The 12,483-nt window shown below is 31.6% G+C and overlaps 1 protein-coding gene across 4 annotated transcripts in view; it reads right to left on the bottom strand.

Moving 5' to 3' along the window:
* Positions 1 to 405: 405 nt before the first annotated feature.
* The window catches only part of baiap2b (BAR/IMD domain containing adaptor protein 2b), a 111,675-nt gene continuing 99,597 nt past the window's right edge, over positions 406 to 12,483 (bottom strand). For 2 of the 4 annotated variants that reach the window (XM_039788596.1, XM_039788598.1), the window contains one exon: positions 406 to 2,335. In XM_039788596.1, coding sequence (XP_039644530.1) covers positions 2,173 to 2,335 — 163 coding nt within the window. In that variant the 3' untranslated portion in view covers positions 406 to 2,172. Of the gene's footprint in view, positions 2,336 to 2,771; positions 2,816 to 12,483 lie in introns of those variants that run through there. The other 2 variants (XM_039788600.1, XM_039788601.1) reach the window with 2 other exon arrangements.

Raw genomic sequence — 12,483 nt, 5'->3', positions numbered from 1 at the left:
ATATCTTCTGGGCTTAGGTTTATGCTGGGAACAGACTATATGTTGTCAGCCCAGTAATGGCTTGACCCAACAGATACAAAAACAGCCTGTTTTTTTATGCCTATGCTTGCCTATGCCTACCCTTCTATGGCATGCTGGGTGACCCACAGGAAAGCACAGAAAGCGCTCTACCAAGTACAACTGTAAGCAGGGAAGTAAGAGAGGAATGATATTGTTGGCGATGTCAGGTGGAACAGTGAAGTCGCCCCCTGCACCTCCTTTCTGCTCTCCTCTATATGACAATCAAGTCACCAAATAAGTCACGGCAAGAATTTGTGACTCTCACAGCAGCCATCTTGAAAGACACACCCATCATGTACAGTAGTGTGATCCCAACGTTACAGTACATACAAGCAAACGGCACAATGCGGTTAAACTTGATTCTTTATTCTCAAAATTAAATTGAAAAACAGACACTTTGTTTGCCATCAAATCACATGATACAGGTTTGACTGTCAGTCGCATCTCGTCTTCACTTTGAGAGTTACACTGATACAAGTGTTGTCAGTTTGAATGCCCTTTCTTTTGATTTTTTTTTAACGAGGAACTACACCTAGGCTGAAAACTCTGCCTGCACTGCCATCTAGTGATTGCTGTGGTACCTGCACAGTAGGCCTACAGCACTTCACATTGTACAATTCTGCAATCCTACATATATATCAGTTAGGTGTGGTCCCAAGTACAAACCACACCCAGCTGTCATGATGGGTGAGTCTGAAGTTAACAGACTTAAACTTTTCAAACCCATAGACGTCAGAAAAGTATTGCTTTTGCTACATAGGCTATAAGATTTAAAGTGCAGATTCTCTTTAGGTGCACGGTCACGGAAAGCTTGTATCATGTGGACGTGCCTCCTCATGGGGGAGACAGAAACTACGCACTATAGCTTTAACCGTTACTTTTGCTCAGTCTAACTAATAACAACTTGTGTCAGTGTACTCCTGATTGCTCGTCTTTCTGCATCAAAGTTATCTTAAACATGACAAAATACAATATGCTGTCACAAAGTTCTTCTTGTTGATGTGATTATTTAATTTCTCTGTTGAAAATGTTGCTTTAAGAAGATATGACAAACTGCTTGTAGACAATAGTAATCACACATCAAATCAATGCAATCTGAGAACCATTACAGTACATTATTACTGCAGCAACAAATAGTTACAGCAGTGCTGCTTATAACTAATATTACAGAATATAGGATTTCCTGTGAGTACAGTACACAATTAGTTGAATAGACAGTACTATGAGCAGTGTGCTTATTAGTTTCGATGCTATCACTCAGCACAAATTTATTTCACAGACACTGTTGATTTTTCTGACTAGTCTATTTTCTCTGCTGTGTTTCAGCATATGTATTTCTTTCCGTCACCTGCTGAAAGATCTGACTTGTCACACTTCAGATTATCCGCCTTGGTCCAGACAAATTACTATTCTCTTCTGTTTTCTAGGTGTGCGTGTAACTGTGTTTAACGCAGCACCAACACGAGTTGGTAAGCTTGCCCTGCGAGGAGGCAGTAATAACAGGTGAGGCTAAAAGGTGAAACACCTGACCAGATGTGTGGCTTGTCGCCATTAAAGCCCTTTTGTTGACAAGGCAGAAGAAGGGAAGAAGCTGTATTTTAAAAGCAGAGGGGTGTTGCCAGGCGACTTCTCATACCGCCTGCAGATCCCGTGAGTCCACATGAGTCTTTGGGTAGTGATGCTATGTAAGAGGCCATTTATTCAGGCTTTTAAATAAACCAAGAATCCAAGTGAGCCACGCAGGCTAAAATATATTCTTATATATGTTATGAAAGTGAAAAGGTGAAAACACTCCACTGCTGTCCGTCACTTAATGTGAGCACATCCCTTTACAGATATACAACTCCAAGGGGAAAAAAATCAAGAGCAAATTAAGTTAAATTTGTCTTACAATGTGCTTTCAATGCTAGCTTTTTATTTACATTACAGTATCTCTCAACTAATAGACATAACTGTACATGTGAATTACTGTATTGTGGTGCACTTAATTTGCTGGTCATAATAACTCTTATTATTGTATAGTAGCACTTTTGTAATTCTGTGGTTGAATTAGAGCTTAACAGCGGAGAGCAGAGGGTGCAATTGTGCACCAGGGATCCACCTGCATCTGGATTAAACTGAGGGGGAGCTCAGTTCTCCCTCGGGGGGAGGCGAGGCCTTCTCCAAGGAGTCATAGTGACCTTTATCAGAGAGTTCCTCCTCGATTTCATCCTCATCTTCAGAAAGGGGCGGCTTGGCTGGGGCCTCCACTGCCGGCTCGAAAGGTGGCTCAATGCTAGGAGGAAGAAAGAATATACAGTGAAAAAAATTATTTCTTCTTTTTTTTTTTTTAAGTTTAAGAAATGTAATGCATATCATGCATGACGCAAATGTCAGAAAAAGTCAAAGAAGGCACAGAATGAAACGGCTCTTTTAGCAACGGTGCAGTTGAAAAAAGTAGTGAAGGAAATAAGAGTCCCATGAGCCATGCAAAAAAAAGAGGGAAAGTTGAGCATGATGCTGAAACGTGCCAAACATTTCGTGATATGTACGAGCATTATGCCCCACAGGTCAGTATGCAGTCACATCACACACAAAACAATAACAGCGATGGAAATAACCCAAAAGCCGCTCAACGACACCATAAGCCAACATGACATTGAAGATGAATGGAAAATTGAAAGGTGAAGTGGTTGCATGAAGACCCTGAAGACCTGCGGTCGGTCACTTACGATGGGTTTTGGTCACTCAAAAGCGGGCGTAATCAGGCCCTATACTGAAAGGCAAAGACAGCCTCCATGTATCAACATTCAGGATCTTTTCAAACACCAAGTGACATTATATTCTTATGTAATACAGTGGTATGTATGAATACTATATACAGTGTGTTCTTACAATGCTTTACATGCTGTAGTGTATATTTAAAGCAACACCAAAGCACCTCTTCGGTCCCCCTACAGGTTGGAAGTGAAATTGTCCATTGTAGTTTCTTATGTCTCATTGGAACTACAGATCCGCTACCCGATCTGGCAAACTTGCATAGTGCGGTTATAGCCAGCAGAGGGCGGCAAAGCGAATGCAGCAGTGCTCGTTCACCCTGTGACGGGTCGATGAACCACTGAAACGATTTTGGAAACATTATTTTAAGTTACAAAAGAATCTTTGGTGTTGCTTTAATAACTAGTTACACAAGTTACCATCAATATTAAAGGAGCACTATGAGGATTTACAATGTCAACAAGTGGGACCATGACTGAGACGACTGGCAGCCTCCATTTCAAACCTCACTGTTTCCTGTCCCAGGCAGGATGAGGTCTGGTGTCCTCTGTACCCCTCCACCTTCCCAGCTGTGAAATCCAACTTTGGGACTATACATGTACTGAAGTACTGGTCTCAAGTAACGTTTTCAGTTGCTGGGGCTAGTATTTAAGTCAGTTGTAAAAGAAAAATTCTAGTTTCTTTTTTTTACTGTACATACTGTACTATGACTTTTTATGACTATTTATGAAGTACTATGACTTTTTATGACTGTTTTCGACATATTATATTATGATTTTTTATGACATACTATACTATGACTTTTGTGACATACTATGCAATGACTTTTTATGAGTTTTTTGAAATACTATACTATGACTTTATATGACTTTTCATGGCAGACTTTATAATTACTTTTTTTCGATAAATTATACTATCACGTCTTTTTATTTTTTCGACATAATATACTATGACTATATGACTTTTTATGACATACTTTATAATGACTTTTTTCGACATATAATACTATGCATTTTACGATATATATTAGGACTTTTTTTTACTATTTTCAACATACAATACTATATGTTACGACATTTTGTGACTTTTATGACATACCATATACTATGACGTCATGATTTTTTTCGACATACTATACTACGACTTTTTTATGACTTTATGACGTACTATATACAATTTTTTTTCGATTTTTTTTTTTTTTTTTTTTTTTTTTTTTTTTTTTTTTTTTTACTATGACTTTTTCAACATACTATATTATGACTTTTTGCTATGACCCTTTTTGACATACTAGACTAAGACTTTCATAAATCTTTTTTCAACTTGCTATATTATTACTTTTTTCGACATACTATACTGAGACTTTTAGAATTTTTTTTGACATACTATGACTTTTTCTGACTTTTTTCAAGATACTATACTACGTGGATTCGAACCTTGTACCTTCTTACTGTGAGGACGCAGTACTAACCATTGGGCCACTGTGCAGATTATTATTTTTTTTTTTGTACTATACTATGACTTTTTTAGACATACTATACTATGACTTTTTATTGATGTTTTTCAACATACTATACTATGACTTTTTTCGACATACTATACTATGACTTTTTTGTGACTTTTTTAGACATACTATACTATGACTTTTTGTGACTTTTTTCGACATACTATACTATGACTTTATATTGATGTTTTTCAACATACTATACTATGACTTTATATTGATGTTTTTCAACATACTATACTATGACTTTTTGTGACTTTTTTCGACATACTATACTATGACTCTTTTCGACATACTATACTATGACTTTATATTGACGTTTTTCAACATACTATACTATGACTTTTTGTGACTTTTTTCGACATACTATACTATGACTTTTTATTGACGTTTTTCGACATACTATACTATGACTTTTTTCGACATGCTATACTACAATACTACATACTGACTTTTTGTGACTTTTTTCGACATACTATACTATGACTTTTTTTGACTTTTTTCGACATACTATACTATGACTTTTTTCCGACATACTATACTATGACTTTTTTCGACATACTATACTATGACTTTTTTCGACATACTATACTATGACTTTTTGTGACTTTTTTCAACATACTATACTATGACTTTTTTCGACATACTATACTATGACTTTTTTGTGACTTTTTTCGACATACTATACTATGACTTTTTTGTGACTTTTTTCGACATACTATACTATGACTTTTTATTGACGTGTTTCGACATACTATACTATGACTTCTTTAGACATACTATACTGACTTTTTGTGACTTTTTTCGACATACTATACTTTCTGGATTCCAACCCTGTACCTTTTGCTGACTTATTATTGAATTTTTTTCGACATACTATACTATGACTTTTTATTGACTTTTTTCGACATGCTATACTATGACTTTTTATTGACTTTTTTCGACATACTATACTATGAAGTTTTTTGACATACTATACTTTGTTGATTCCAACCCTGTACCTTCTTGCTGTGAGGCCACAGTGCTAACCATTGGGCCACCGTGCTGCTTTACTATACTATGACTTTTTGTGACTTCTTTTGACATTGTATACTATGACTTTTTGTTGACTATTTTCAACATATTATACTATGACTTGTTTTGACATACTATACTATGACTTTTCATTGACGTTTTTCAACATATACTATGACTTTTTCAACATACTATGACTTTTCAACATACTATACTATGACTTTTTTCATCATACTATACTATGACTTTTTGTGACTTTTTTCGACATACTATACTATGACTTTTTATTGACCTTTTCGACATACTATACTATGACTTTTTTAAACATACTATACTATGACTTTTTTGTGACATACTATACTATGATTTTTGTGACTTTTTCCCAATACTATACTATGACTTTTTTGTGACTTTTTTCGACATACTATACTATGACTTTTTGTGACTTTTTTCGACATACTATACTATGACTTTTTGTGACTTTTTTCGACATACTATACTATGACTTTTTTCGACATACTATACTATGACTTTTTTCGACATACTATACTATGACTTTTTTGTGTCTTTTTTCGACATACTATACTATGACTTTTTTCGACATACTATACTATGACTTTTTTCGACATACTATACTATGACTTTTTTCGACATACTATACTATGACTTTTTGTGACTTTTTTCAACATACTATACTACGACTTTTTTCGACATACTATACTATGACTTTTTTGTGACTTTTTTCGACATACTATACTATGACTTTTTTCGACATACTATACTATGACTTTTTATTGACGTTTTTCGACATACTATACTATGACTTTTTTTAGACATACTATACTGACTTTTTGTGACTTTTTTCGACATACTATACTATGACTTTTTTCGACATACTATACTATGACTTTTTTCGACATACTATACTATGACTTTTTTTGACGTTTTTCGACATACTATACTATGACTTTTTTCGACATACTATACTATGACTTTTTTCGACATACTATACTATGACTTTTTATTGACGTTTTTCGACATACTATACTATGACTTTTTTCGACATACTATACTATGACTTTTTTCGACATACTATGCTTTTTATTGACGTTTTTCGACATACTATACTATGACTTTTTCGTTACATACTATACTATGACTTTTGGTATACTAATACTATGACTTTTTATTGACGTTTTCGACATACTATACTATGACTTTTCGACAACTATACTAACTATGACTTTTTCGACATACTATACTGACTTTTGTGGACTTTTGTCCGACATACTATACTATGACTTTTTCGACATACTATACTATGACTTTTTGACGTACTAATACTATGACTTTTTATTGACGTTTTCGACATACTATACTATGACTTTTTCGACATACTATACTATGACTTTTTGACATACTATACTATGACTTTTATTGACGTTTTCGACATACTATACTATGACTTTTTCGACATACTATACTATGACTTTTTCGACATACTATACTATGACTTTTATTGACGGATTTTCGACATACTATACTATGACTTTTTTTGACATACTATGACTTTTTTCGACATACTATACATGACTTTTATTGCGATTTTCGTTATACTATACTATGACTTTTTTCGACATACTATACTATGACTTTTTGTGACTTTTTTCAACATACTATACTACGACTTTTTTCGACATACTATACTATGACTTTTTTGTGACTTTTTTCGACATACTATATTATGACTTTTTATTGACGATTTTCGACATACTATACTATGACTTTTTATTGACTTTTTTCGACATACTATACTATGACTTTTTATTGACGTTTTTCGACATACTATACTATGACTTTTTATTGACTTTTTTTCGACATACTATACTATGAATTTTTTGTACATACTATACTTTGTGGTTCCAACCCTGCACCTTCTTGCTGTGAGGCCCGGTCTTATTAACCGATAGGCCCACCGTGCTGCTTTACTATACTGTGACTTTTTTTGACATTGTATACTATGACTTTTTGTTGACTATTTTCAACATATTATACTATGACTTGTTTTGACATACTATACTATGACTTTTTATTGAATTTTTTTCAACATACTATAACATGACTTTTTTCAACATATACTATGACTTTTTTCGACATACTATGACTTTTTCAACATACTATATTATGACTTTTTGCTATGACCCTTTTTGACATACTAGACTAAGACTTTCATAAATCTTTTTTTCAACTTGCTATATTATTACTTTTTTCGACATACTATACTGAGACTTTTAGAATTTTTTTTGACATACTATGACTTTTTCTGACTTTTTTCAAGACATACTATACGATGGTTCGAACCTTGTACCTTCTTGCTTGTGTGAGACGCGAATTACCTACCATTGGCGCCACCGTGCTTATTTGTTTTTGTTTTTTTGGAATCTATACGACTTTTTTTAGACATACTACTACTATGACTTTTTTCGAAATACTATGACTTTTTGTGACTTTTTTCGACACTATACTGTCTTTTTATTGACGTTTTTCGACATACTATACTATTTTTTCGACATACTATACTATGACTTTTATGGACGTTTTTCGACATACTAACTATGACTTTTTGACATACTATACTATGACTTTTTCGACATACTATACTATGACTTTTATTGACGGTTTTTCGACATACTATACCTATGACTTTTTTCGACATACTATACTATGACTTTTTATTGACGTTTTTGACATACTAATACTATGACTTTTTGACATACTATACTACAACACTACATACTGACTTTTGCGACTTTTCGACATACTATACTATGACTTTTTTGTCTTTTTTCAACATACTATACACTAGACTTTTTGTGACGCACATACTATACTATGACTTTTTTGATATACTAATACTATGACTTTTTTCGCCATACTATACTATGACTTTTTGTGACTTTTTTCAACATACTATACTATGACTTTTTTCGACATACTATGACTTTTTATTGACCTTTTCGACATACTATACTATGACTTTTTTGGACACACTATACTATGACTTTTTTAGACATACTATACTATGACTTTTTGTGACTTTTTCAACATACTATACTATGACTTTTTTCCTACATACTATAACTTTTTTTGTGACTTTTTCCAACATTCTATATCTGACTTTTTCTTGACTCTTTTTGACATACTATACTATGACTTTTTGTGACTTTTTTGACATACTATACTATGACTTTTTGACATACTATACTATGACTTATTATTGAATTTTTTCGACATACTATACTATGACTTTATTATTGACTTTTTCAACATACTATACTATGACTTTTATTGACGTTTTTTACATACTATTATACTATCAGGATTTTTCGACATACTATACTATGACGTTTTTGACATACTATACTTACATATTTTATTATATTTTTTTCAGACATACTATACTATGACTTATTGATGATTTTTCAACATACTATACTATGACTTTTTATTGACGCTTTTCGACATACTAATACTATGACTTTTATTGACGTTTTCGACAAATACTATACTATGACTTTTTATTGACGTTTTCGACATACTATACTATGACTTTTTTGCGACATACTATACTGACTTTTTGTGACTTTTTCGAACATACTATACTATGACTTTTTTCGACATACTATACTATGACTTTTTTGATTGTCTTTTTTCAACACTACTAATACTATGACTTTTTCGTCGTACTATACTATGACTTTTTGTGACTTTTTCCGACAATACTATACTATGACTTTTTATTGACGTTTTCGACAATACTATACTATGACTTTTTGTGACTTTTTTCGACATACTATACTATGGCTTTTTGTGACTTTTTTCGACATACTATACTATGACTTTTTATTGACGTTTTTCGACATACTATACTATGACTTTTTTAGACATACTATACTGACTTTTTGTGACTTTTTTCAACATTCTATACTATGACTTTTTGTGACTTTTTCGACATACTATACTATGACTTTTTTCGACATACTATACTATGACTTTTTTGTGACTTTTTTCGACATACTATACTATGACTTTTTTGACATACTATACTATGACTTATTATTGACTTTTTTTCGACATACTATACTATGACTTATTATTGAATTTTTTTCAACATACTATACTATGACTTTTTATTGACGTTTTTCGACATACTATACTATGACTTGTTTTGACATACTATACTATGACTTATTATTGAATTTTTTTCGACATACTATACTATGACTTTTATTGACGTTTTTCGACATACTATACTATGACTTTTATTGACGTTTTTCGACATACTATACTATGACTTTTTTCGACATACTATACTGACTTTTGTGACTTTTTTCGACATACTATACTATGACTTTTTTCGACATACTATACTATGACTTTTTTGTGTCTTTTTTCGACATACTATACTATGACTTTTTTCGACATACTATACTATGACTTTTTTCGACATACTATACTATGACTTTTTGTGACTTTTTTCAACATACTATACTACGACTTTTTTCGACATACTATACTATGACTTTTTTGTGACTTTTTTCGACATACTATACTATGACTTTTTATTGACGTTTTTCGACATACTATACTATGACTTTTTAGACATACTATACTGACTTTTTGTGACTTTTTTCGACATACTATACTATGACTTTTTATTGACGTTTTTCGACATACTATACTATGACTTTTTCGCATTAATATATACTATGACTTTTTATTGATCGCTCGACATACTTATACTATGACTTTTTCGCATACTCATACTATGACTTTTTGTGACTTTTTTCAACATAATATACTACGTAATTTTTCGCGACATACTATACTATGACTTTTTTGTGACTTTTTTCGACATACTATACTATGACTTTTTATTGACGTTTTTCGACATACTATACTATGACTTTTTATTGACGTTTTTCGACATACTATACCATGACTTTTTTTCGACATACTATACTATGACTTTTTATTGACGTTTTTCGACATACTATACTATGACTTTTTTTAGACATACTATACTGACTTTTTGTGACTTTTTTCAACATTCTATACTATGATTTATTTCAACATACTATACTATTAATTTTTTTCGACATACTATACTATGACTTTTTTGTGACTTTTTTCGACATACTATACTATGATTTATTTCAACATACTATACTATTAATTTTTTTCGACATACTATACTATGACTTGTTTCGACCTACTATACTATGACTTATTATTGAATTTTTTTCGACATACTATACTATGACTTATTATTGAATTTTTTTCGACATACTATACTATGACTTTTTATTGACTTTTTTCGACATACTATACTATGACTTTTTATTGACTTTTTTCGACATACTATACTATGAATTTTTTTGACATACTATACTTTGTTGATTCCAACCCTGTACCTTCTTGCTGTGAGGCCACAGTGCTAACCATTGGGCCACCGTGCTTCTTTACTATACTATGACTTTTTGTGACTTCTTTTGACATTGTATACTATGACTTTTTGTTGACTATTTTCAACATATTATACTATGACTTGTTTTGACATACTATACTATGACTTTTCATTGAATTTTTTTCAACATATACTATGACTTTTTTCAACATACTATGACTTTTTCAACATACTATACTATGACTTTTTCATCATACTATACTATGACTTTTTTGTGACTTTTTTCGACATACTATACTATGACTTTTTATTGACGTTTTTCGACATACTATACTATGACTTTTTTAGACATACTATACTATGACTTTTTTAGACATATTATACTATGACTTGTTTTGACATACTATACTATGACTTTTCATTGAATTTTTTTCAACATATACTATGACTATTTTCGACATACTATGACTTTTTCAACATACTATATTATGACTTTTTGCTATGACCCTTTTTGACATACTAGACTAAGACTTTCATAAATCTTTTTTCAACTTGCTATATTATTACTTTTTTCGACATACTATACTGAGACTTTTAGAATTTTTTTTGACATACTATGACTTTTTCTGACTTTTTTCAAGATACTATACTACGTGGATTCGAACCTTGTACCTTCTTATTGTGAGGACACAGTACTAACCATTGGGCCACCGTGCAGATTTTTTTTTTTTTTTGTCGTACTATAATATGACTTCTTTCAACATACTATACTATGACTTTTTGTGACTTTTTTGGACATACTATACTATGACTTTTTATTGATGTTTTTCAACATACTATACTATGACTTTTTTGTGACTTTTTTAGACATACTATACTATGACTTTTTGTGACTTTTTTCGACATATTATACTATACTATGACTTTTTTCGACATACTATACTATGACTTTATATTGACGTTTTTTAACATACTATACTATGACTTTTTGTGACTTTTTTAGACATACTATACTATGACTTTTTTGGACATACTATACTATGACTTTTTATTGACTTTTTTGGACATACTATACTATGACTTTTTATTGACGTTTTTCAACATACTATACTATGACTTTTTGTGACTTTTTTCGACATGCTATACTATGACTTTTTTCGACATACTATAATATGACTTTTTATTGAATTTTTTTGACATACTATACTTTGTTGATTCCAACCCTGTACCTTTTTGCTGTGAGGCCACAGTGCTAACCATTGGGCCATTGTGCTGCTTTACTATACTATGACTTTTTGTGACTTTTTTCGACATACTATACTATGACTTTTTATTGATGTTTTTCAACATACTATACTATGACTTTTTTGGACATACTATACTATGACTTTTTATTGATGTTTTTCAACATACTATACTATGACTTTTTGTGACTTTTTTCGACATACTATACTATACTATGACTTTTTTCGACATACTATACTATGACTTTTTATTGACGTTTTTCAACATACTATACTATGACTTTTTTGGACATACTATACTATGACTTTTTATTGACGTTTTTCAACATACTATACTATGACTTTTTGTGACTTTTTTAGACATACTATACTATGACTTTTTTGGACATACTATACTATGACTTTTTGTGACTTTTTTAGACATACTATACTATGACTTT

This window comes from Perca fluviatilis, chromosome 21, assembly GCF_010015445.1.
Source record: "Perca fluviatilis chromosome 21, GENO_Pfluv_1.0, whole genome shotgun sequence".
NCBI lineage: Eukaryota > Metazoa > Chordata > Actinopteri > Perciformes > Percidae > Perca > Perca fluviatilis.
This window is presented reverse-complemented; position numbering and strand designations above follow the sequence as displayed.